The following is a 27,533-nucleotide window of genomic DNA, read 5'->3' as shown; positions in this document are numbered from 1 at the left end:
TTCCATGCAAAGCCTCTGGGACAAGGACTAAGAGCTTTGCACACCGCTTAGCATCGTGAATTGATGAACAAGTTGAGAGCTGTATGCAACAAGTAATAATTCTGATGAATGTTCAGCCAACATACTTATGACAGAATTGATTCAATGTAACTGTAATGTCAGAAAACAACTGATGGAACCAAATACTCATCTCTATGACTACCGACCCTAATGTTGAAAAATGTTTTTAACAGCTGAACACAATTATTTTTGTAGCCAACATTAACACTGTTTCGGATAGCTAGCATCGCACATACCCATAAATTTTAGCAGAAAACCAGATGGACCTGTCATCTCACCGCCCTGCCCCACCTCCTCCATGAAAAAAGTTGCATCACACGGCAGCAAAGAGTTGTACCACAGGTTAAAGACACACTGATTTCTCAGAGCTTTCTTGAGTGCAATTTCCTTTCCCTTATTTCACAAAGAAAACAATATTTTATGTGCAGCTATTGAAAAAGTTCCGACAGAGTTAATAAAATATATCAATCACAAACATTTTTGAGAATTTTTTTTTGCCTGTGAGTATTCTTAAAAAGTATATCCAGAAACTTCAGAGAGCAAGTCCACTTAAAGCAAAATACTCATGTACAGAATTTTGCGTATCCTTGGAAGAGATTTATGTGGCCTCCATTAGGAAATTTTAGTTTCACTGACAGGAAGTTGTGCCCATGCCTCCTTTGCTTTTAGATTTTTCTCTTGCCCTAATCTACCCTTTTGACTGCCTGTTTAATCACTAAAGCAAGAAGCAAGCCTTTGGATGAGTGTTCAGGGTCAACTCCTACATCAGAAACTGATTACAGAGGTGAGAGATGGAAAAGTCCTATGAAATAATCACATTTAGCTTCCCCCAGCAAATGCACCACAGTCCCTGGACAGAGGACACAGAGGACACATCTGACAGGAACCAGATGCTACAGGCAGCCATAGCCAGAAGGTCGAGGAGATACCCATGAGGGAGAACATGTGGCTGCCTGCCTCATGCTTCCTGGACAGCAAGGCTCCATTCCATCAGGCTGGCTACAGGAGGGAATGACAAGCATCAGGCCAAACCCTCTTTAATGTACTAGGCAACAGGCTGGAGACAAAGTAAGCCAAAAGTCCAGTAGTATCCTGCCTTCTCACCGGTAAATATTTTTTCAGTTGGGAAGAGCTGTGCCAATAAATAATCTGCAACCTTACCTCATAATAAAATATGATCCCCTCCACCAAGATTTTAGTTGAAGCAGATTAAGAAGCACCACCCATTCCCAAGACAGAACACCAAATGTTAAAACAACAATACAGACTTTCCAGCCAAGTAATAAATGATAATGACACAAAGTAGCTGTATATTACAGATCACTGAAACTCCATTTTGCTGTGAAGTCTGCATAAAATTTTCATTTTCCCATAGTTAAAATGGACTGCTACAAGAGCCATTTTTAAAGGCATGATCAAACAAAATAAAAATTAACAATTGAACTGTAAAAGCCCCTAGAGTCCTGGGTATTAAGCTAGGCTGTATAAAATTCAAGAGATGCAATGAGGAATAGGAATTTGATTAATAGCTTTTTCACAACTCTCTTTATGAAAAAAAGCTCTTTGCACATCAGTTTACAGACCAGGCTCCACAGCAATTCTAATTACTTTCTGAAATCTTGAAAGTTTTTTTAAGTCAATGACTAGTTTCAGGTACTTTTTTCCACCAAGGCATGTACTAATTACATGGTTTCTTCCAGCTTTCCCTGCCACGTCACCCTGAGTCCACTTGCCCTACACAGTGCACGAGAAAGTCAAGCCCACACCTCTGCTGTGGGCTCAAGCCTGCCACTATGATCCACACCTTAGCAACTGCTCCTCTACCTTACAGACAGGGGAATACATTTCAAAATTACAAGGAACAGAGGTGATGTGCATAAGATGTTGAAATGGAAATACTTTGTCTACATCATCATCGTTAGAAACGCTCATGCAGCTTCCCTATTCTCTCCTCTTACGGAATCCATTTGCCTCGTCTCCTGTCCTTTCATGCTTTCAATACAAAGTGTACTTTTCTGCCCATAACAAGAGTCTTGGTCTTACCAAGACAGCAAAACTAGGAGAGCAAATAGCTAAGAGATGTTTAAGACTTTGAAGCTCAAGTGTTGGCTCTAAGGGAAAGCACACTATGGCAAAAAAGTTCTTTTTCAACCTGAAAAGGCAGCTCCTATTCAGTACTCTAACTGAACCACTCACACTTCTTAACCTTGCTTTTGCAAACAACTTTTCTATTCCTAATTACACCTAGACAGACCAATTCTCACATCTTTTACAATAAAATTATAAGATAGCAGCTCCCATAAAACAGGCATGATGTGGTTCCCACACGGACTACATTAAAGTTGACGTGCTGAAATAATGATTGACTGAATTTAGATGACTGAAACAAAATTCTGTTTTCTTACAGACACTAAGTATTACCCATGTTTTGGCAAGAAAATAATCAATTTTTTTCCAATACAAATCTACTTGACAACCTCCCTTCAAACTAGAAATCATAATTCTGACACAATAAAGGATTAAATGCATCAGCTCCCATTCTCAAGATGTAATACTGAACTGACTTTCGGGGAGTCACATTTTAAAATTACAAGGGAGATGTCCGTAACAGTATGTCACTAAGTTGCTCTTCAGGCACAATGCTCTGAATGTGCATTGGAGAGCACATGAATGGTAACATCTTAAGTATTTCCTCCAATATGTTTGTGTCTTTATCTCTCTCTGTAACTTCTTTTACATTGAACATATCAGTGCAAAAAGAACAATGTTTCTTCATGACAGCTTTGCACAGATGTGTCAGAACCTTCTAAAATGCATTCTTGCATTTGTTAATTATTTGAAAACCCAGGAAGCTCAACAGTTCTGAAGGAAATGACTCAGCTGTTCCACGAGAACTGAAGTCAAGAAAACCCAAAATGGAAGAAAAAAGAAATATTAAAAATCTTTTCAACTTAACAAAACATGAAGTGGGGCGGGAAAAGAACATTGAAACTGTGTCCATTACTTCAGATCAAAGCAATGAAATGAAAATGTACCATTATTTATTTTATTCCATTTTCCTGACATAAGACTGAACAGACTGGCTTTAAAGGAGCACACTAAGTCAGATGGTAGATAGCATTATGCTGTTTGTTAGGAGAGCTAGCCCTATATTTTTATACTGTTCCTAAGGTGGACTAAAACATACTTCTTCTTGATTGATCATTTTCAAAATATTTTTGCAAAAGTGCATGAGAAGCAATAACAAGTCCATAGCAATACAAAATCTTATCCAAAAAACCTACAAACTTAGTGTTGTGTAACTCATTTAAATTAAAAGAATTTCTAAAGAAAACACTTTTGTTATGCTGTCCTTTTTAAAAAGAACAAATCAGCAGAGCTAGTCTAAGGTAATATAGTAACCACTTAAGAAGGGCATTGCATCATTAAGGTCAGGGTTATTGCTTCAATGCAAATAGGCCAATGGATTACAACAAATAACATTCCCCTGCCCTTAAGATAAAATTCTCCTTTCCTGTTATATACTGCAAAACAAATGCATCCTTGTGGAAAAAAATCATACTCTTCGTAAGTTTATCCCTCACTTCCTAAGTGAAGTTTTCATGCTACCATAGGTTACACTTCCAAACAACAGCACACAAACTTGCTGTAGAGGTGTCCCATTCAGAGAAAGGAAAATTTAGTGTATTGTGCAGGAAAAACAAAACATGAATTGATTCTTTCAAGTCTTTGAAAAGCGTAAACATCAACTAACACATTTTCTTACTTGTTCAAATAACAAAAAAATCAAGAGAAGAAACCTGCTGAACACTAAAGCTGTTTCTCACAATCAGCATTTTAAACAAGCAGAAAAATATAAATTCTATAATCATGTTATCTAACAACATTGTAGTTCAAATACAGGTTGCCAGAGTACTTCATTGTTTGGTTAGAAACTTGTGCTCAGTTTCTGACTCTCCAGCTTCTGGGAATATGAAATGGGATAGTTTTCCCTGCACGAATTAGATTTTATCAAGGAGCTAGAGTTTGCTATCAGAGTGACATCCAAACAGTTCAGCACAGCTCTGGGATTACTGGTGACATGCTGCTCCAGGCTCACAGGTGAGGGAGAAGGTAGGCTCCCTATGGGCTCTGCTGATTAGTCCCGCAAGCAAAGTACAAACTATTTCACTGCCAAAAGTTAAAATGAACCTGGGAAGACTGAAGTGCATAAAGCCTCAAACTTGGGCCTCCCATTCTGTTTCCCATCAGTGGCCTGCTCCAAGAGGTAAGCTATGGGGAATGCCAAAAAGCAAAGCATGATTATGGGAAAGCATCTGGATGGAAGGAAACAGAATTCTCTCCAGCTATTGACAGCACTGCACAAGCAGCTCTGGGCCCAATCCAGATTTTTTGCTGTGAACCAGTGGAAACACCTCTGGCCACCCTGTCACCCACCCCATCCAGCCCAGAGCAGTTCCCTAGCACAACCCCAAGCAATGAGAAATAACTGAGGAATGAGACATGGCAAGGATCAAGTTCACAGCACTCGATCTCCCAGAGAGCCATATGTTTCCTAAGTGCTGTCAGTCACTTAAAAGCCCAGAGCTGAGACAAGCCTGACAAAAACATCCACAGCTGTGAAAACACGGCTTTGCCAGAGAACTTTCTATCACAGCTGCTCCAGTTCGTTTCCTGCTCCTGTCTGTGCTTCCAGAGCCCGGAGGCCATGGTTTTGCCTTGGCTGCCACCCTGTGGCACGGGCTGTCCAACACCAGAGCTGTCCCCAGCACCGCTCCCCGCCTGGCAGCCTGGCCCTGGAGCTCTGGGCACTGCCACAGCCTGGACCTGCTGCACGTACCCCAGTGACACTGCAACCCCAGCTGGAGCATTCTGTGAAATCTGGGACTAAGGAACAAACATTAAGCTTCACAGGAAGTCATTCCATCCTCTAAATTGTGTCTATAAGCTCTGCAAAAAGCAGCCATGGAGACCATGCAAATCCTTCAGTTTAAGGCTCCTGGATTTCTTTGAATCCTTTTTCAGTTCTCTCCAAAGATAAAGGTTGGGAATTTATTTGTCCCAAGAGGAGCAACACTTGCAAACCTTTAGGACACAAATCCAGTGGAAGTAATTTCATGCAGAGACAGTATCACAGGACAGGAGGAAAAAGAGGGCATTTCTCTTGCATAGAGAGAAAAGGGAGAGCTAAAACATTTGTTTGATTGATTCCTTCTCTCACATTTGTTTGTTGGATTCCCTCGCTATTTTCTAGGTGTAAAATAATGAAGTTAGAGCAGCTGCCATTACATGTAATATTCTGGTAAAGGCCAGATGCAATGCAAAATGGTTTGCACCATTTCTGAGCAAGCAGGAAGGAGAAAAGACCCTAACCCACAGTGGCTACCAGCAACTGCAGTGCCACCTGTGACTGCTGCCTCCCTCTTGGGAACGGCAGCGAAAGGCAGGATTGTCAGGAGGACAGCTGGCAGGGATGAGCAGACAGTGGGGATGCAGATGAGCCCAGGCAGACAGAAGAGCACTCACCTCACTCTGCAGCTGCGGAGATTTCCAGTGGCAGCTGAGGACGGCGGCTCCCTCGCGCTGCAGCACGCTCTGCAGGGCAGCAGCCTCTGCCCCGCGCGCTCCCAGCAGCAGAACCTTCTTCCCACCTGTGTGACACAAGAGAAGTCATTCAGCCACCCCCTGCGCAGGGCACAAGCCCCAGCAGCTGCATGGAGCTCCCTCCAGGCCAGCCGCGGCCACAGCACTGCAGAAGGGGCTGCAATGGGGCTCAGAACAGGACAGCACCGTGTCACAGCCTGCACAACTGCAGCAGCTGTGCCAGCACGGGCAGCTCTTCTGGAGCCCGTGCAGTGACACAAACCACAGGCCTTAAGGAGATTCCTGGTGACTCTCTTAACTCTAGTAAGCAAATACTGTTCTTCTGGCTTTCTGGTATTTTGCACAAATCCTTTCATTCATGTTTGTTACTAAGTACATTTCACCTCCTGTTTACAGTTCTGCTACAGAAATCCTCGTTTCAACAATTATGAATTGCTGTAAGAGAGTCAACTTGTGAAACACTGCCTTAAACCAACAGTGTCTTTACAAACAGCAAAACTGCTTGTTTAAATCTGCCATTTCAGTGTCAGCACTGACATGACACAATCCAAACCAAAAGATTTGCTCAGCAGCAATTTACAGGCAAACCTGGGTTTCTCCAACTGATCACACTAAACAAAATAGTTAAGTGAAACCCCCAAGTGATGCGTATATTTTCTGTTTGGAAGACTCATGTGTTTTGTGTGTCTTCACTGAAACTGATTCTGCTGATGGCTGCTAACCCCTGCCTAATACCCAAAATCTGTAGGCCTGAGACCTGTTTCTACAAATACAGCATTCAGATCTCACTGAGCAGGAGTCCTCCTCACTAGCAGGAGACAAACACATGTCAGGTAGGAAAGCAACACAAAATAGAAAACACAAAAAGGTCAGATTATATTTGGCTCCCAGTCAGGATTAAAACTGAGTAAAATAGTTAGGCTACAATTAATGTAATGATTATGAAAGAAGGACTCACCTACATCTTCAAGAAGCTCCATCACAGCACACACTGTAGGAGGAACTAGACAGTCATAGACATCACCACGAACCAAGCGTCCTAGGTTTACACTGGATAATCTGCAGTGGAAAAATATGGCAAATTAACAAACAAAAAAAAGAGTTTGTGTAATATAAATCCCTGCAATGCTTGTAACATGGCTAAGAGCTAATCCCAAGAGCAAACATCTCCCACAAAAGCAAATCCTTTGATAGTCATGTACTGCAGCTAATTTGTATCATCCCACACCCCAGTTAGACAAACACTGAGCCTCAAGAGAGGCCAGGAAAGGGATCTGAGTTACAATGAGTGACACAATCCCACAATACACCGGCAGCTCTTCACTTGTCACACTGGGCTACCCGCAGCACACTGGGCCCAAACACTTCAGTGGCCACAGTGAGACCAGACCACTGCTGCCAGAGCCAAGCTGGCTTAGGAGGGGCAACCCAACTGCTTTCACACTGCACTCCACTCTCATACAGAAAGATGCTCCATATGTTCCATTCTCTAACAGTCTCCTGTATTCCACGTAATGGAAAGGTAACTAACTTGAAGCATTTTTAGATTTTTTTTTTCCCTGATATGAAAAAAAAAAAAAAAAAAAGAGAGTGGGATTAAAAAAAAAATGGTAACAGCCTGCAGCTAAGAGCAGGAAGGTTGCAAAAGCAGCAAAATGGTAACTCACAAAACTAAATTACACCAGTGGTCTCTTCTGAGAGCAGTACAACTCAACACTGATTGGCAATCTGTGCTAATGGGTCCAAACTATTATAGCTTACTCTCTGACCACAAGAGAGTGCTGTAAGGAAGTTAAAACCATCTCTGCAATTTTTCCATCAATCCTTCTTGAGAAAATTCAGTACTTTGTGGCTACCACTTGTATTACTGAGGTACTGAAATACCTTAAGTATCACCAGTAAATCAAGATTTTAAAATTTCTTTAAAAGGACTCTGCCCTGAATATACATTATGTAAAAAAAACCCAAAAAAACATAATGACCAAAACTACCTCAGCAAAAGACTTCTCCTTGATTCAGAGGCAATTTTATCACTGCTCAATAGCACAGCTAGACACATTGACTGAGGAATCCATTAATGAAAAGCACAGGGGAAAACTGATTTTACAGAGCCATCAGGCTTGTGCCTGCTAATATTATTTCTCAGTGTTCCACTTACCCATCCACATCCTTCTCTGGTTTCACAGCATTTAATACCTTACTGCTATATAAGCTTTCTGGGAGGTCAAGAGCAAGGCCCTGCACGTTAGGATCCTCATTAAGTCTCAAGATTTCACTGACAATCTAGGGAGTTAATAAAAAGCATTAAAGATTAGAACTACAGATAAAAGGAGAATCTGATTAGAATGAGGTAAAACCTGTAATTTTTTTTCAATTACTTTATGGCCACCTTGGCTTCCCTTGCTTATTACTGCAAATTCTAAATGAAAAAGCAATAACCTGCTCTACTCAGTTTATTATCAGTGGCTTACCAAATTAAGCCACCCTGACTCTATTCTCAACATCTTGCAAAGTAAATATGTATTATGTGACATTATGCTGCCAAAAGCAGTTTGTGTTTCACTGCTCCAAACATCACCAAAAGCTTGTCACCGTAATAGCTTTGGAAGATGTTTTTAGAAGCAGGACACCTTAGTTAATACTTAGTGCAAAACCAAAAAGGATCAGATCACATCCCAATACAGGGACAAAAAGGTGTAACACTTGAAAGAACAATTATACAAAAAAAAAAAAATTAAACCAGCATATATGGTTAGCAATTTTTCTTCTCAAAACACCCTGATCCTAAGAGCTGGCAATTGCCTTGTGGAGAACTGTTATGTTGAAAAGGCACCACAGGGAAGTTTATGAATTTCAAGTACTGAACCAGATGCAAGTTCAAGTGGTTTATAATTGGTCATATCTGACATCTGAGACTGCACTACCTACCCCTGATTCCTTCCTCTCTAAAGTGTAATGCTGATCCGTGCTATTCTGCTGTGACCAGAAAGAATAGAATAGAACAAAACATGTCAAAGTTTTGTTTTTTTTTTTAAGTGAGAAATGTCATGCAAGCATGTCTTGCCATCTTATATATAATACCAGTGTGCAAACATCACAAAGCTTTATAACAGAATTGGATTAACATCCAACAGAAAAAGGATTGTAAGTAGTTTGCTTTTTTTCCCTGAACTAATACCATGCCTTCTTAAAATACTTTTCTTGTAAACTATTCATTGTAATTGTGAACTCTATTACCCAAACACCTGATATGCAATCCACATTAAACTAGGGGAATTATGCAGGAGTTAGATTAGCTGCAACTCTGAACCAGGAGAACCTACTATTTTCACGCTAAATACAGTTTACACAAGCATGTCACTGGTACAGAAATGCCTCTTCAGTTTCCTGACTCCTGAGGCAAAACCTCATATCTCTGGCATATCTCTTAAGGTCCTATGGCACTTGACAGGGCTGGTATATACATTGCAGTAGAAAGGATGATGTACCAGTATATGGACATGAAAACATCTGCATTTTTCTTTAAAAAACATTGATATGCTACAACATGCTGGGGGTCTACAGAGCAATTAAAACTTCAAGCTGTATTTCTGCCTCCTGGGAAAGTAATTCGGTTTTCCATTTTAATTGCACCTTACTTGAATTCAGCTTTCCATCATCACAGCATTTAAATTACTTATAACTCATGCAGGGCAAAGTAGCATACTATTAACTTGCCTTTACTGTACACAGAACGTTATGGCAAACCCCAGATGTGGGTGGTATTGAAATCCCTCCCACCTTCCCACACCAGGGAACATAACTGAGATGTGGATTTTAGTAGATGAAAAAACCTGTCATAGTGAGTAAGCAAGAGAGTAAGCAAACCATGATGAATTTTATTGGAAGTAACTTCCTTTAAATAACAGAAATAACCCAAATTTCTCTTTAAATACAGAGCTCTTCTAAGATACTGCTTCAAAGTAACTGCAACTCCTGCCACATAGTCACTGGATTTTACCTATTTCTTGCTGTGTTACTCAATAGATAAAACACATTTACCAACAACAAATTGTATTTGCTTTTTATTTCAAAAGCCCACTCTTCTTAAATGGATAGATGACTATCTGTAATCTACAAAACTTCACCGAAAGTTCCTTTCAATGTATCTGGAAGCAGTTCTTGAGGTTACACTGCAAGGCAGCAACATTTTAAGAACAAAGTATTCCGGGAAACAAAACAGTACACAGAATTCTCAAGCCTGCAGGATTATCAAATTTGCCAAGCACAAGGAGGCCAGCTGTGAACAGTGTCATCTTTTACTATACATTCCTTCACTGGTTTAACTTTCACATGGTTATCTATATTTAAAAGTTACCTAAAAAAAAAAAAAAAAAAAAAAGTTTATCTATATTTAAGTGCTGTGCCTTCAACAAGGTAAAGAATTCAGGTCTCTAGTGATTTGGGGTGGATGTTTGTTTTTTAATACATAATTGAAACATTAGAAGATCAGTAGAAAAATTCAATACCCACCTCCCTTCCCCACATAATCATATAATCTGTAATTTCCCTGAGTAATTTGGGCAATAATCAGGTACAGCCACAAGAGCAACTGCAGGAGACAGGATACCTGAGCTGGGGTTAAAAACCAAGCACAAAACCAAAACATTACTCTATTGATTCTGCCCCAGCTTGCCAGGGAACAGCAGATATTCTCATTAATTCTCTTTTTTCTCACTCTTGCCAGTAAGAGGATAATATTTGTTATTTAACCAAGGCAATCCTAAACCAAATTTGAGTCACTAGAGGTTAGTCAAAATAATAATGAATGCCAGTAATAAATAAAAGTTCATGACAAAAATGGAAAAGGAGGACTCTTTCAAGTACATCAGTTACCTCATCCTTGGTGCTGCCTTCAGGAAGACAGATATGAATAACACGTAGACCAATCTGTTAAAAAAAAAAAAAAAAAAAAAAAAAGACTTTAAATTACCAAAGGCAAGTAGCTCATGATTATTAATAGATGTATCAGCTAAAGCTTACCTCTTTGGCAAAGTTCTTGTTTGCTTCTTGAATCAACTGGTCATTGCGTGCCTTGGGGAACAAAACAGTAACTGAGTTTTAAAAGAATACATTTTAAAAACAGTACACTGATGCATGTGTCTATGCAAGAAACACAGTAACAATGTCTGTGCCTAAAGATATTCAAACTAACATGGAACAGTTCTAAGTAAAAAGCAGAAGGCCATCCCTGTTAATCCCAATAGTTCAAGACTGCTGACAGTGATAAAAAGAGCGTTTAAAAGCACAGGCTTCATGGAGAGGGGCAACTCCCGTTAGGGAAGGAGGGCTTGCCCTCTATTCCCCACCTCCCTGCACTGCCAGCATCCCACTCCCCAAATGTGGCAGCAGAGAAGCTGCTGCACTGAGGACACTGTGCAGAGCCCGCACTGTGCCAAGGAAGGAGAGACAGGTCTAGGACAGCTCAGCAGCCTCTCCCCTGTGACAGTAAAAGTGGGACTGCTGACACTGACTGCTCAAGAAGCTTAACTGGGATGGAGCACCTGGGGGTACCACACTGTCCCCTGTAATGTCCTTGAGGCTGCTGCAGTGGCAGATGAACACTTACCTTGTGTGAGTGCAGAAAGTCCCTGCCCTAAACCAGCTCCTATCAAAACCCACTGAGCAGCAGAGGTGGGGCCAGAGCTCAGCACATAGGCTGGCAGAGCACAAGGGCAGGACAGGAGGTTCAGGGAAACCAGTGGTGCTTTGCCGAGCTTTGTGGGCAAGAGTTCCATCATTAAGCAGGATACTAATGCTTTATTTTACTTTTCAGCATCAAAAAAATTAAGAACACAACAAACATTTTTTGCTGCTGCACATCTCCAATCAAGGTTCAACATGGACAATAAGCAACACAGGTATCAATTTTGGCATAGATTCAGATCCAGTTGACTCAAGAGGAAAAGGACAATCCTAAATCATTCCCAATCATTCCACTGCAGGTTCAGTCTGCAATTCCTCATTCCCAGACCTGCCAAAGAGGGGGTGCCCTGTCGTGCTGACCAACATTACTCATGAGTGACTGGCAAAGGAGATAATTTCACTGCCCTCCCTCTGCTCCTCTGGGCAGATGTGGCACTTGGGGACTCTAATCTTAAGGCTCTGCCCACATTACTGGTAGACCAAAGCAAGTTTTCTTTGCACCAACAAATACACATTTAGAATGGGCTCTGCTTCAGTCTTCACAACCAGACCAGAGCTAGAATGACCGGACAGCTGGAGAACAGGGCTGGGGTGAATTTTACCCAGAAGGATCTAAACCACATGTTCCTACAGCCACCTCATGAGGCAGACCAAGTGGGGTAAACAGGGACAAGAGGGACATCCCTTCCATTGTGCCAGTGTAAAACATGCATGTGGCCATGCAGAAAACCAGATCCAGGAGACAAATGTGGTTGAAAGGAAGCCTCTTTAGACCCCTCACTCTAAAGGCAGATCACAGTCCTAGTCCAGATCATGGTGCAACTGGATGGATATGAGCAAGAATGAGAAAAAGCAGGGCACTGCTTTTCTAGCAGTCCTTAAGCTTTAGCCATAGAGGGCTCTGTGAAATGCAGTTATCAGGGAGGGTGAGAGATGGGAGAGCCTGTACAGATAGCCTCACTAGAAGACCTTCTAAAATAAAGCTCTTGACACATTACTTAGACTCACTATCAGTACTTAAAAAATACTTACAGCTTGGTTTTAAACTTAAAACCTACTGTCTCAGAGTTTCAGTGTGTGCCCACTCAAAACCAATACCACCACCCTAGAAAACAGGACAGTAACATTTTTGCCAGCATGGCTCTGGATCCCGTCTGATAAACATCCCTACTTCCATCCCAAACTTCCAGCTTTGCAGGGATAGCAATCATCATCTCCAATTTTGAGTGCCTATCAAAAATGGCACCCTCATTTGGTGGGATGGAAAGCTCTTCACAGCATTAGTAAAACAATGGTTCTCAGCTACTGCAAGATTCCTTCACATCAGAAAGTGCTGCTACTTCTACAGGATGCTGACACTTCACAGAAGGCACTTATTTCACACAGACCCTTCTGAGCTGTCTGGGACTTTTTAGTGTGGTTTTCCTTTCCTCAGAAGAGCAGGAAGACATTGATAAGCTGTGGTTACCAAAGGTAACATGTCTGACAGGAAGCAACAGGGTCTTTCATTAATCTTGGCATTGTTATTTCAGGGGTGAGAAATGAAGGCAAGCCCACATTTTCAGGCATTTAAGCACTTTGCTCAGGACTGCAAAAAAAGCTTCAACCTAAATAAATGTTTGAGAACATTACTTTAGTTCAACTATTAAATTAATCAACTTCAACAAGCTATGAGAAAAAGTGATCCATACTTAAAATGGGGAAGACTACATCAGCAAAAGGAAGAAGGGATAAAACTGTTCCTTTCCTTTGCAAAGCTGTCCCAGTCTGAAGCTTGCTGTGACTGTTTCAGGCCTGAAGAAGGGCAATCTACCATCTGGTAGAACTACCTCATCCTATTACTTTGCTTTATAATAAAGCAGACAACGTTCTCTATAAAAAAAAGGATTAAAATTACTTTCTGCGTGGTGTGCTTATGAAGTTTCAGACAGGTAATGGTACCAAAGGAGATGTCTCACAGCCAGTGAGTGCACAGACATACTTTACCTGAATAATGGCAAGCGTTGGCTCAAGCCGAGGGTTTTCTCTCTTAAGAGTGGCCAAGGAATTCTTTGCATTCTCAGTGACTTTGCTGCAACACAGTGACAAACAAGTCTTTAACAAAATAAACCCTCCCAACATTAGTCGGCAGACACCTGTGTTAGTCATCAATGTAACAAAAATGCTTGGGCACGTATGTTTTTAATCCCCAAAATTATGGTTGGATATGAACTGAGGGCTGGTGTACAGCAGGCAGGTACAGAAAACCTTAACAGGGCAATTTTTTTATTTTTTTTTTCCGATAGGTATGTGGGGCATCGCTCTGACATGCCCAAAACTTTATAGCTAGGCTGTGCTAATTCATGAGAAGGCCTGTCCAGCGCCACCACGGGAAGCACAGCAAGGAACCACCACCCTGAGCTGTCTGACCAGCTCTTGGGTCAGGTGCGCCCTTCGTTTCCATACCCTTGGCCAGGGAGGTGACAGATGCAGAGGCCTTTACAGCTGGGGCTGCCACAGCTTAACACAAGCTACACCAACCCCATGAGCAGCAGAGCAGCCACTTTCATGGATGCCTTTCAAAACCCACTGGCAGAAGGGAGACAAGGCAGCTCTGTTTGCCACACTGCTTCTTGGAAAAACCAGTGACAGCCAGGCACTGCGAATGCTTTCTGGAAAAAAAAATTCTGGGTAAGTAGCGGCCAGCTCTCCTGTTACCTTTTGCGTGTGCAGATGACACCCAGCTGGGCAAAGAGGAGACCCCCTGAAATACGTCTGTCTGTCCCCCACAGCAAGGAAGACAAACAGAGAACAGCCTGGAATGGATTTTTGATAGCTCCTACCCTTGCAGAAGCCACTGACCAGTTCAATCCCATGCCGTCGCAAACGATCCCGTCCAAGGCTGAACGGGGACGGGAAGGGGCGGGGGGCGGCCAGGGACACGTTTTTTCCAGGCACACATCTGCGCACCCCTCACCTGAGCCACCGCCACATGACGGCAACTCTGCTCGTCCTCAAAATGCCACCAAAACCAAAGCCCGGCGCGGTGCTGCGGGAACGGGGGGCATTTTCCTACGAGGTCCCCCCAAAAGCCCACCTCAACAAGCGACCCGACGCACCCGGCGGGGGCGCACCGCCCAAATCCCCCTCACCCCTCCTCCCTCCGTGCCCACACCATCGCACCCCCCGGTTGCATCAGCCGGCGCTGCCTCCCCACGTGCGCCTCTTACCGGGCGGCCGCCGCCGCGGCGCTGCCCCGGGGCAGGGGCGCGCTGAGCCCGCGGCGCGGCGGGAGCGGCGGGGCGGGGAGCGCCGGGGCCAGGCAGCGCCGCAGCGCCGCGCTCCGCATCCCTCCGGGGCGCTCCCGCAGCCGTGGGCACGGGGCAGGAGCGGGAGCGGGGCCAGGGGGCGGGCGGGGATGGAGCACCGCCCGCCCCCGCTCCCCGCCCCGCCGCTCCCCCCCGCTTTCGCTTCCGCTTTTTTTTTTTTTTTTTTCCCCATCCAAGTCACCCCCAAACGTCAGCTGCGACAGGCAGAAAGAAGCCAGTAAATCCCTTCCTCCGCTCTCCCGCAATGAAAAGCACCCAAAGCTTTTGCGTACTCAACGTTTATTAAAAATAGTATGAAATGGTCCCTGGGAGAAGTTACAATACTAGTACAAGTCCCTTTTTCTGGTTGGTTGGTTGTTTTCCCCTCCCTCCCAACTCCACTGATTGCATGAGATGCGAGTTAAACATTCTCCTAAAGCCGTTTAAACAAATCTAGATGTGCGTCCACAGATTTACCTTCTATCCATATTTACAATACTTTACAAGCTATATTAAATAAATATAGGCTCTGCTACACCTCGGCGTCTTAAATATGTACAACATTATTTCTCAGCCGGATTTTACTAGATAGATACGGGTCCTATCACAGGGGGTGTGCTGACTGTAACAAGTGATCCCTGTGGTACGAGCTAGTAAGTACCATGACCAACCAGCCCACAAAACAACAATTCCTAGCCAATGCAAGATACGTGTGGTAAATAATTTAGTCAGTTCTAATAAATTCAAGTCCTCAAATCTTAGTCTACAAGTAATTAGCTGTACACTGGTTTTCCTCATGGTAACCAGTGTAGTAAATGATGGAAGGACAGTGCTCTGTAACTGAGGGGAGTGATACGTGGTTAGTAAAAATAGTATTCCAATGAAATTCCTTTGTTTATTGATATGTTTAACTTGGTACTGGCTTTATCCATGTAATCTGAAAAATGTAAGCACCAAAAAAAGAACAATCACACAAGATGATCAGTGTAGATGTATCTAGGCTTTCCTTTCGGTACAATGTTTTCAAGTAACAGAATCCAAAACTGTGCAACAAAGATGATGAAGGGGAGTTAAGCATAGATGGTATTGGAAAGCCTGTCCTTGCTCTAAACGGCAGCATTTAGTCTATGCATTATTTGCAAAAGAATGGAATGTATTCTCATTTTTAAGCTGCTTTTTATTGTACATACATCGGATTAGAGTCAGCCCTGACTGATTTACAAAATATATCTCTTATGCCTCTCTGTCAGGAAGGGTCACTTCCTGCTACAGGAGATGCATGCCCTGGGGGCTGCAGCTTGTCACTCAACCAGCAGTATCACTGAACCACCCTATGGGCCAAACATGCTCCACACTTAATATTTCACCCAAGAATCTGGCCCTCATTCGCTCACAGGCTTACTGGGACTTGAACAAATGCCCAGCAGGTCACTGCGTGCAACACACGGCTTTGTCTCAAACTCTACACAGCAGCTTTTGACTGCTGGGTGCTGAGCTACAAGTTATTCAGAGTTTGTTTGCGTGTCACAAACACCACCATGACTGGAGGTACCAAAACTGGTGTAGCCCTCCTGACAAGCAGACAGCTCCCCTTCTAATGCCAAAACCATTCCCACGGCAAGGACCGTGTCATAGCCACAGGTTCTCATAAAAAGCCTCCACTGCCTGTCTTCTACCTCTTATACAGCTCCAGAAAGCAGAAGAGGCTTCAGACACAGAGCTATCTGCCTGGCACAAGTACTAGGACTAGATTTTCTTTAAAACTTAAGAAGCTTGCTCTAAAATAACGTAACATATGCATTGGTCCCACACACTTGGAATCTGTCTGATGAAAAATAACATGCAAAAAAGGTATGTGCAATTGCAGATGTAGCCTGTTGGTGTAATCACCAGAACCCTGCTCAGAAATCTACACAGTGACAGGAGCAGCTGCCCAGCCAAATGCTCCTGTATGTAAGCAGAGTAATCACACAGGTATTTTGGATGCAGAACACTGGACACCAACTGGAAAGTCTAAATACTAAGGTTTCCAAATGATAAAATGGTTTAAGAATCAAATGACATCACACCTGGTTCGATAGCAAGAATCAGGGGGTAACACCCCTAACAAAGGAAGAGATGTGAAGGTTCAGTAGGAGATGAGAAGTTTACATGCACTACAGAGAGATCCCAGACAGTGCACACATGGCCTTTTTCACATCCAGGATTCCAAACCATTTTTAAAAGATACATTTTGCATCTATTTACAACACTATTGCAATACAATGCCTGATAGTGTAATATTATGGAAATACATGATGCCAGTACTGATTGTCCTAGTATATACTCTGTCATGATAAGGTAGTACAGCTAGAAATTATTGAAAGCATCAAGCAAAGCTACTTGAACTGAGACACTGAAATTTTTCCCTTAAAGACTGGACAATATTCTGCTGATTAGGAGATGGCACTCTCCACAGGTAGTCATTCAGTTTATCCGAATCACTGTATGCAGTCAGATACGGGGTAAGTGTGTGTTTGCTGCTGGCAGACTTTGCAGGGCTACAGGAGACAGTTTTGCCACAGAACATTTCAGAAGGAACGGCATCTGTGTTACGCAGTTTAGGATCTGATTTCCTTGTTTGGTTCGGAGAAGTCTCCAAGTCAGATGCCTCATCTTCAGACTTTATTTCAACGTAATCATCATCATCCCCTTCTCCTCCTTCAGAATCTTTGAAATTAGAAAAATAGTTCTGAGTGGCCATCTGTGCTGTCAGAGGGGAGGCTCTGTTCACTCTCAGGACCTTTTGAGAATCCTGAAGAATCATATCTGAACAGTTTTCAGAGATCTGCTTTCTCATCTCCAGCCCTGTACATCCTGAAGCAATTCCAGGAGTTTGATGGCTGTTGAATTGAAAGTTCCTATTCAAATGGAGCCTTTTCTTATCAATTTCATTATTATATACAATTGATTCTCCAGACCTGTTGACCACTATTGAGGACGAGGACTGTGACCTGCTGTATGCCTGTGGTTTTACACTGCTTACTCTCCTCCCCAGTGAGTTATACACGTGATCTTGATGCAAGTTTTCTTTGTTTGGTTGGCTTATAATGGCGCTCCACCTCTGCGCTGGGACATGCAAACGGTTGGAAATCTGAAGGGAGGGCACCGAGCCAGCTGATGGCAACTGCTTCGAATTGCTTTTTGTACCAGCTTCTGTATATGAGTTCTTGGACTTTGGGTCCTGGGATTCGGAACACTGAGAGAAGTCGGCCAGCTCGCCGTTACTGTACGTAGAATGCAAAAGCCAATCTTCTGCTCTTGAGCATTCACTGGCAGGCTGGGAACGGGGAGGACATGTGGCCATGGGTGTGGAAAACCTCCCAGCTGATTGCTCCTGAGGAGTGGCCCCAGCTTCCTTGTGGACCTTAGGAGTACTCTCTCTGAAGACAATTTGGTCATAAAGCTGGGAATATTCAGCTATTCTGGCACCTAGAAAGAAGAGAAAACTAACTTAGCGGAGACAAGGAATGCGTTTCAGTGAATCATGTGAAAATTTAAAAATCTCAGAATGCTTAGTATCAGTAGAGAACAGCTTTCAGTTGTGTCAATAAATTTGGCCTCAGCAAAGTAACATGAAACATTGGAAACTGGAAAGGCCTTTGGATGCACATTTCAGTACACTTTTTTGAGGAAAAGAAGCATAAAATATCATGCTACAGCGAGCAGTCATGCAGGACACAATGCAGCACACGATTCCAGTAATATGCTGCTTGTTTCATGTTAAAATGGAAAAGAACATTCTAAAAATGGCCTGGTAAATTTAGGGACTTTTAAAAATAAGAAGGCAAGAATGACACTCCAGTGCATGGGGTCTGCTGGCTCCACATCTTCCATTTGTTTCAATGGATCATGGACAAACATAATTCCAGAGCTGTTGCATATCCATTACTATGCACATTCATTAGCTCACAGAAAGATTATCAGCTCTTTCTTATCTGACAACATTCCTTATGTTTATGGGTATGATTCTGAATGGTACCTAAGCAAATGTATGCGACTTGTTAGAAGGCAGACCGACTTGAAAATTCAACACTGGTTTAGTGAAACCCTCAAGATCACACTATTAAAGGAAGTAACTGCTTTTCTGCAGGGAGGCCAATAATGCTTCAGGCATGATTTCTACTTCCAGCCTCAGTTGAATTGCTCCTTCCCGACACTGCCCCGCTACTTCTTCCCAAAGTTATCAAGTAACAAAAAATGAGATATAAAGGACCATTCATGTTAAAGCAGTCTGAGAAAATTCATTTCAGTTGCAACACAGAAAAACACAATCCTGATACTCAATGACCAAGGTGAGGAAAACTCATAATCTTCCAGTTCAGAACACAAAGTTCACTGAAAGTTACTGAAGAGAAGTATCTGTACAGAAATGTTTTTAACATACCAATAGCAGGACCTCCTTGTTTCTTCTCCTCCAGAATAGCAGCAAGATCTTTGTGTTTCAGTTTCTGTTGTCTGCTAGCTGTCTGTTCCTGCTCTGGACTTTTAACTTTCAAAAGCTGGTTAGCCTTCTTAATTTTTTGACTGTACTGCCTTGCCATCATAAAAACTCTGTTCTTTGTTTTATCCATAACAGCCAAGTCATTTTCCACACCCTCTGCAGGTGTGCTGGACAGAACACTACCGGCGGGCTCATATGGACTATCTACAAAAGGCATCTCACTGGAGAAGGAAGACCTATTCAAACTCAAAAAAGAGTTCTCCTTGCATGGTGTACTGTCTTCAAGCCTGAGATTAGCCTCACTTATGGTGGCAGCCCTGGGCTTCACAGTTTTAGGGAAAATAGGAGTTTCTGGCAGAGAGAGAGTAGAGAGTGAATACTCTACATCTTTACTCAGTTCAGGTGTGCTACCAGCATGCAGCCTTTCCTGCATGTCATCTTTACAAACAGGAAAGGCTGCAAGGACACGGTCTCTTGTTTTCTCCTCATTTTTCTTGATGTAGTTCTCCAGGTCATTCCAAATCTCATCTACTTCTTCTGAGAGTTTGTCTGCTGCAGACTTGTGTGACAGAGAGTCAGAGTTGGAGGAGCTATCTACTAAGCTCAAGTAGTCATTGTCAATGGGAACGCGATGGTAAGGACTTTCATCTTCACTAAACTGGAGACTCTCTTCGGAAACAAAATGTCGTAGATTGTCGCAATATGCAAAGTCTTTTTCCAAAAAACTCCTCCTTTTAGAGGATTTTAAGGGGTCATGTTTAAAATTCAATAGAGATGTTTCTGGAAGCAGTATGGTGTCATAGATGTTGTCTTCAACAATTCTGAGCTCATCCAAACTTGAAGTTGGTGCTTCTTTACTGAGCAGCATCTCCTCCCTACTAGCATGAATGGAGGTCCCCTTTTGATTTGCTGTTTTCTTTTTGGAAGTTGAATCTGAGCTGCTATTGTTTTCAGCCTCATACAGAGAGTCTCTAGCAGATCTCCGGGGACCACGGCGTGTCTCCTCCCTTCTTGTCAGACCCATCAGCTTTAAGTCTTCATAGCTTATGTTATCATAAACATGCTCAATATCATCGATAGTAAGCTCCTCTGAAGATTCAGGATATGCATTCCTACTGCTCCCCTCCGCTATCTTCACTTCTCTTCGAGAACCACGCTCCCCTGTTTTATACCTGGTGCTGGCTGGACACGTGTTGCTTTCACCAGCACTACTGGCCCGTCTAACAATTTTGTGACGAGTGGGGCTGGAAGTCTCGTTTTGACGCACTTGCCCCAAGTGCCAGCTGCAAGGACGCCCAGAAGAACCCCTCCTTTCTCCACCAGGAGCTGAACTTGTGCTGGATGTAGATGCCGATGGTACAAACATCTGGTAATCGTCCTCATCGTCTTCGTTCTCATATGGTGGGCGCCGGCTGGGGAACAATGCCTGCCTGATCTGATGGTCTGTCCAGATGTTTCTGACAGAGGTACTGCCCCCCAGGATATTCATGATCAGAGAGTTGCTCTGGGGTGTGCTGAATTGTCTAGCAGACTGTGGCTGTCTAGCTGCGCAGGAAAATGGAAGATCAGTATTCAACTGCATTGACTCTTCATCTGAAGGGTCCTTGGAGCTCTGTGGAGATTTGAAATTTGCAGGTAACATTAGCATAGCCCTCTAATAATACAGCAATTCCCTCTTTTCACAGGACTGCCATAGCACCAGTGCGTCCTGCAGCAGAGAATCATGTGGAGATGGGCAGGGCAAGTGCTCTCTCTCAACAGAGAGTGAGGGAGCCAGGGTGGCAGTGCCAAAATACTTTGCCTCCTAATCCTTACCATGGCTCAAAGTTCACTCTGGGTGTTTAATAACATCTTACTTCAAATACAAGACAGTAGCTTATGTTAATGCATGAGTAATTAAAGGCAAATTTGTTTGGCAGGAGTTAGATTAAACCTTTTATGCTAACTCTGCAGTTTCACAGTTGGATTAAGCTAATCTGACTCTGGGTTTATGCCAAAAGTTTTGTTCTTCTCCTTTTCCTTGCCTATAACCCTAGCAGAAAGGAATCTTACGCTCTCTAGCACATGCCACTAAAAATTTCTTTTTCTTTTTAGTGTAGGTTTTCAACCAGATCTAATTTACAGCCAGGCCACGAGCTCACTAATGCCACCCTAAAAGATGCTTTAGATATTGCTGGCCAGAGTCTGGGGGAGAGAGGGGAAGATAATTCCTTTTGTCTTCAATTCATTCTGACGGGTTTGGTTAGTTGCTTGTTTTTCCCCCCAAAATAAAGTCTTTTGTCATAGATATGAATATTTTAATGATATGAACATTGATACATAACATAAACAGAAAATGATATATCTGTCAACCTAGGGAAGACAGATTCCTTTGACATGCCTAGAATGCACAGCAAAATAGAAGTAAAAAATAATAATTACTTACCTGCATTTCACATTTATTGAGATTGAGACTTCTCCGTTTTTCAACATTTTCAGCAGCTTGACTATTAAGTCTTTTTCTTCCCCCTTTTGATTTCTGCAGTGAGTTTTGCTGTGATTTTAAAGAAAAAAAATGGGAGGGGTAATAAAATCTACTGTTCTTTGTATAGTCTAGTTCAGAGGAATTATTAGGAGCTAGAACAGGTCAGGGACCTATATTGGGAGATGAAACAACTTATGAGTCATCAGCACTGCCAAAAGAATAATTCAGAGCTTATAAAACCTGTAAAAGTATCATTGCCACATTTAGCAGTAACCACTAAGTATCAAATTTTTTATGGTATTTTGTGCTTACTAATTCTTTTGTTCTCATTTTGGCAAGAGGAAGAATTACAAAGACACTGCACTACACTGGTACAAGATACTATTTTGTCAAATATTTATAATGCAAATAGTGTAATTTCAAAGAGGAAATTCAGTCAGCTTCAAAAATCATTTCAATAACTCGTTTCAGATAATTCACAAAATAAATGAACCACACAAGGATATGGCCTCGGTATCAACTAAACCAAATAAACTGAAAATCTAGATTCTTTAATATGAAGTTGGATTTTTAGTCTTTCAAAGGTACTATGTATGAGTGGAAACTTCATAACTGAGTGAGAAAAACTACCATTTGTGCAGTAGTAAGAGATAAAGATTCTCATTTTAAGAAATCCAACTCAAAACTTCTCGTATTCAAGTTCACATATTCATTCGTAGCTGCTGCCAGAGGTTCACAGATCAAGAAACATCCCATCACATGCAGCTGTGCCTGAACCTTAATATTCAAGTCCTTGCTTTCTCTGCCTGAGGCCTAAAAAAGGCTTTTTAATGGCATCAGCTGAAGAAGCAAGGAAAAGCCAGTTGTGTGCAACAGGTAAAACCTTTCTGTAACAACTAGGTTGGAGAACTGCAAAAGACTAAGTAAAATCCAAGCAGCGGGAATTTCTCCCCCTGTATAGGGGCTTTTATATCTTCTCTGTTAAAATCCAAGTGAGTATTGTATAAAGCCTAAATAAAAATGTTTCTAAGGAGAGAAAGTTGTCAACATTTGCAATGCATTCCTGCCTGTTTTACATATAATTTCAATCCTTCTTCCATTCTCCCCAGGAAAAAAAATTATTTTACTCTTTCCCCTCTTTTTCCTACCTGTTCAGACTCTTCCTCATCATCAGCATCAATCTGTTCTGCTGCAGAAGTCTGAAGAGTTTCATCATGATCACTGCTGTAGGCTGGTTCAATAGACTCTTGAAACTGGCTTTCCAGCCCACTGGATTCCAGTGAAACCTTTTTTCTAGAATTCAGCAGGGTTTCACTTGATCCCAGCTTGGTGGCTTGAGATAACAGGGCTCCTTCAATGCCCATCCGCTTGAAAAAAACAAATCATGAAACTTTGATTAGAAGCTTATAGAGATTCTATATTTTAATAAGATCCTCTTACATCTGATTCACAGGCAATGTTTAACCTACAGTCAGTTAGCTTCATTGAAATGAGATTTATAAAGAAGTACAACAACTAGTACTTTTCCATATAATATTTCGAACTGAAAAAATATATGCAAATGACCCCATTCACATTGAATCCTGAGCTTTGATATTATGGTATGAAGTAATATCTAATGTATTCCATTTATAACACACACACACACTTTTTAAATTCCATCCTAAATAAAACCCTAAGACCTAAAATTCAAAATGAGACTTTCAAACTGCACTGGGAATTGCAATACAAATTCTTACAGAAAATGTAAAAATTAGAAATGCTCATTACAATCTGCTGAAGCAGCATATGCTCCGTTTGGTGACATATCATTTTACATATATAAATATATGTATATGTATATATGTATAATGATATATCTGAGTAAGTTGAAACTTCACAGTCTTATTTAATAAATGCAAAGATAATATGATCCAAAGAATAAACACTATTTTTATGCACTGCACTTCCTTGAGTCTACTGGTACTTTTAAGTATCCTATAGCACTAGTAATTGATTGGACTGCATTATAAACCACAACCATATATGAATCAGTGAATTTTTCTTTTTTAAATATTCCCAAAATTGTAAGCTGTATTTCTGCTTCCTTCATTCCAGTAATCTTATTTGAGATGCTCAATAACATTTATGGGTTTATTTTCATTCTTAAGGTCATGTGTTAAGGTCAACACAACCAAGAAGATGCAGATTCTCCAGTAAATACTGTGCTCTAGTATCATATGAATGGGCTAAAACAAGGAATTTAAGAAATGGCTTACCTTCTGCATATCTGGGCTTACATCTGAAAACAGAAACACATCAATGAAAAATCAAACTGGTGCCAGTCTATGCCCATTTCAATGCTACCCCAATTATGAATTCCCCTAAGGGGGTTGAATGCAGCAGTGATTGAGCAAACAGACTATATAGGACTTCTGATAAAACAGAGACAGCATGAGCTTTACCAGAGTTCTGCTTGAGGCCCTGATTTTGCAGCACTGCTGTGACTTGAGGAACCATTCACAATCACCAGGACTTGGTGTGTTCATTTCCTAAGATGTTTACAGGACCAATCCCCAAGTGTGGGAAAGCAGGTATTAAATTTAAACATGAACATTTTAGGGTTGGGGGTTTTTCTTGGGTTTTTTTTTGTTGGTTTTTTTCCCAAAATTCCTCTTCTTTCCCCTAGTGTATTTAGGGACAGTTACAAGAAAAAATAATCTGTCTTCAGTTGTTCTACAAAGCACAGAAGCACCAGGTTGGTAAACAGTACACAAAGTATCTTACCATTTGACTTCAAAACTTTATGGACTCTAGATGAGGGTTCTGAAAAAGACAACAACATGTTTACCCACTGTGGCATTCCAAAGAAAGCTGTGGACATCCTGGACAACTTTTTTATAATATGTATGTAGAACTTTAAGCTTCTGAGCCCACACAGTGAAGCCAGATTTTAATTTCTTTATTGCAAAATTTCCTCACACAGAAGATTTGCTGAAGTGTTAAATCTACAGCTGTTACCAAAGAACATATTTGTTTCTTAATGCAATAGCAGTTGTCCTCCATTCATCAAGACACACAAATTTTTATCCCATGCTGAAATTCCTGCTTTCAAAAGACCTGGTCACCTCTGTTACTGCTCTACAGTGTTAGAGATTTTCTATTAGAAATATACATAAGGAACCAAAGTCTTAGATGGGTTTAGATAGTGTAAGTAGCTGAAGATGACATAGGAGGCCTTTTGATCAGTATTTTGTATTCTTCCTTTTGCAGAAAGAGCAGCACCAATGCAAGAAAGGTGTACAAACACCTCAGAAACAAACAGAACATACCTCAAACATAATAAGAACTTGACTACAAATGTTGCTATATGTTAAATCATTGCATCAATATTCTCATAAGCCTTAAGTAATTCCAAATATACAGAGTTACACACCAAACTGGAAATGTCTTTAAGGAGACAAAGAAGGGAACACAAGGACTGTAATAGGAAGTCACCCAACCACAAAGACATTGGTAATGTCTTTGAGAGTAATTATGGATGTATGTATGATCTAGGAGGGAAAAAAAAGCCCAAAGTCAGCAAAACCACCTCTGAAATTTCTATCATCCATGTGGCAAACATTACACAAAGTACAGATAGTAGTCATGTTTTGAAACAATAAGCCTATCGTAATCAGGATGGAATCACTTCCAAGACAATAACTGCAGTAAGGGGGGAAGTCAGATTTAAATAATGTGACTGGTTTTCCTGCATATGCATTTTTAGAGAGTGCCAACTGTTCTTTATACAGCCACCATTACAAATGTATTTTCCATAATTTAAATGCAAACAGTAGATAAAAAAATAAATTACAAAACAGCAAATGGTTAATGAGATACTTAATCCACATCGGAGAGATACTGTGCCATGTTAAATCTGCCTGGAGTGCAGATCCACCCCTAAAACAACGCTACTTGTTTTCCCTTTTTACCACCTAGGGCATAAATGAGTTTATTCACCTGATTTCCTTCTCACTCTGTGAGGAGTAGTGCCTTCCTTAGGTTGGTATGATGATTTCATTTCTCCCTCAGGGCTATAGTGGAATCCTGGGTGATCTGTGGAACAAGCAGAGGCATGGGGAATAAGAGAGTGACAAGGATGGCACTTCACACACCTTGGCAGCTCTCTTTGGAGGCTGTGCCATCATCCCTTCATGCCTAATACAGTTGTACCTCATCAGAGCCTGAAGCTACACAGGCAAGGTATGCTGCTGTAGGGTAGCTGATTACCCAGGCAGCCATGGAACAGCTTTACCCATGTAGGGCTAACCCAGGAACCTTTATCCACCACCATCATGTTTGTTTGCCAGTTTCTCAGTCAGGGTCTTCCCAACAAACTCTACAGGATTTCCATCTAATTTTGCCTTTTCCAGCAGGGTCAAAATTCAAGGGACATAAGCCTGGCATTCTTCCATCTCAGATGACATCAACAGCTAAAGCAAAAATTCTGAAGATGGTTTTATTAATTTTTAGAACAAAAGTGAAAAAGAACCAACTTACGTATGGCATCCATTTCGAGAATTGCCTGCTTGGCCTGGAAGAGAAAAAGTAGCAAATGAAGAAGTTAAAGCTGTTAGTAGCAGGGCATGTTGCATATTACAGACAGTAGTGAGCTTATATGCAAATAACAGCAAATTTAATTTGGGAGCTAATAAATATGGTTATCAGCATTATTTTTTTGTTTGTTTGTATTTTTTGTTTTCCTTCGTATATTGGACATGTTACATATGGGGAGGAAAATTTTGGTGGCAGAAACTCACCAGAGCTTATCTCCAGGTCTGCACACCAAACCTGTTGTTCACTGCACCCAGAACCTTTGTCTTGCGTGCCCACCTGCGCACAGGCAGCGCAAGGAGAGCAAGAGTGTGTGCCAAAAAAAATAATCACGATTTGCTTTAAGCAAGACTGATGGAGGATAAAGAGAATCTCCTGATTGCTTAAAATTTGTCCCTATTTTTAATAGAAAAAAAAAATTCTAAATCTAAACTGAAATATCCTGTCTAAGATGCTTCCCCTTGCGCAGGTGCAGTTTGGTAGTTTTCCACCAGGCGTCACTATTACATTCTCCAGAAGCTGGGCAGACAGAAGCCTCACAACCAGCAATTACTGCTCTGACAGAAAAAAAAAATTAAAAATGTACAGATAACTTCAAAGATTTATTTCACTGTACTTTCTCAAGTGAAATTTTATCTCTGAGAAGAAAATATTCTTCACCTTTTTTTCCACAGATAAAAATCAAATAAGAAATAAGAAAAAAATGGATACAAAGACTGAGATCATGCTGTAAATTTTTTTAACAACCTAATAAATTGAAGTAAGTATTTACAGTGTAAGTATAGATACTAGCATAAACATTATACCTTCAATAGACTTTGTCAACAAAAAGAGAAGAGGAGAATTAGCAATAGGAGCTGCTAGAGCTTTTTTCTCCCAAAAGTCTCTTTTTGTTACACTGTTGAAAATCCGTGTCAGTACAGTAAGGTGTATGTCAGTCACAGCTAACATTTTCTAGCCATTACAGCATAAAACTGAGTGAAAACACAGTCAGGGAAACTGAAAAACCAAGAGCAAACTCAGTGTGAAAAAATATCCTGTTTCCACACAAGTCAGCGTCTGCTGTGTCTTGGCAAGGGCTAATGAGAGTTAACCCCCTTTGGGAGGTGCTGTATGTTACACTGGGAGGTGTCACCTGAAGCTCTGAGACAGGATTCCATAATTAAGAGTAGGAGATTTCTTCATTCCAAGATATTATAGCTGTGTAGTTGCAGCCAAGTATGTGCTGCCAATGGCTTCACTGCTATGGTATACATTTATAGATACAAGATACATACATTAATTAACATCCTGGAGTCTAAACTTTCTGTATATTGCAGCTAACAAGATTGTTCTAAGTTAGTACCCACACAAGGAAGTGTCTTGTGATTTGACC

General features: G+C 41.5%; 2 protein-coding genes across 6 annotated transcripts in view; both read right to left on the bottom strand.

Annotated features, from left to right (window-relative positions):
* MTHFD1L (methylenetetrahydrofolate dehydrogenase (NADP+ dependent) 1 like) overlaps positions 1 to 13,470 on the bottom strand; it is a 172,732-nt gene extending 159,262 nt beyond the window's left edge. For both annotated transcript variants that reach the window (XM_058833869.1, XM_058833868.1), the window contains exons 1-6: positions 13,336 to 13,470; positions 10,687 to 10,737; positions 10,540 to 10,593; positions 7,823 to 7,947; positions 6,623 to 6,723; positions 5,587 to 5,711 (exon numbers count right to left, since the gene is read on the bottom strand). In XM_058833869.1, the coding sequence (XP_058689852.1) occupies positions 5,587 to 5,711; positions 6,623 to 6,723; positions 7,823 to 7,947; positions 10,540 to 10,593; positions 10,687 to 10,737; positions 13,336 to 13,470 (591 nt within the window). The remainder of the gene's footprint in view (positions 1 to 5,586; positions 5,712 to 6,622; positions 6,724 to 7,822; positions 7,948 to 10,539; positions 10,594 to 10,686; positions 10,738 to 13,335) is intronic.
* Positions 13,471 to 14,928: 1,458 nt separating this feature from the next.
* The window catches only part of PLEKHG1 (pleckstrin homology and RhoGEF domain containing G1), a 126,988-nt gene continuing 114,383 nt past the window's right edge, over positions 14,929 to 27,533 (bottom strand). For all 4 annotated transcript variants that reach the window (XM_058835540.1, XM_058835541.1, XM_058835542.1 and 1 more), the window contains 8 exons: positions 26,105 to 26,138; positions 25,565 to 25,660; positions 24,350 to 24,388; positions 23,842 to 23,864; positions 22,732 to 22,950; positions 21,545 to 21,652; positions 19,063 to 20,731; positions 14,929 to 18,107 (listed from right to left, as the gene is read on the bottom strand). In XM_058835540.1, coding sequence (XP_058691523.1) covers positions 17,005 to 18,107; positions 19,063 to 20,731; positions 21,545 to 21,652; positions 22,732 to 22,950; positions 23,842 to 23,864; positions 24,350 to 24,388; positions 25,565 to 25,660; positions 26,105 to 26,138 — 3,291 coding nt within the window. In that variant the 3' untranslated portion in view covers positions 14,929 to 17,004. The remainder of the gene's footprint in view (positions 18,108 to 19,062; positions 20,732 to 21,544; positions 21,653 to 22,731; positions 22,951 to 23,841; positions 23,865 to 24,349; positions 24,389 to 25,564; positions 25,661 to 26,104; positions 26,139 to 27,533) is intronic.

The sequence above is a fragment of the Poecile atricapillus genome, chromosome 3 (assembly GCF_030490865.1).
Source record: "Poecile atricapillus isolate bPoeAtr1 chromosome 3, bPoeAtr1.hap1, whole genome shotgun sequence".
NCBI lineage: Eukaryota > Metazoa > Chordata > Aves > Passeriformes > Paridae > Poecile > Poecile atricapillus.
The sequence above is the reverse complement of the archived record's forward strand: the minus strand, read 5'-3'. Positions and strand labels throughout refer to the sequence as shown.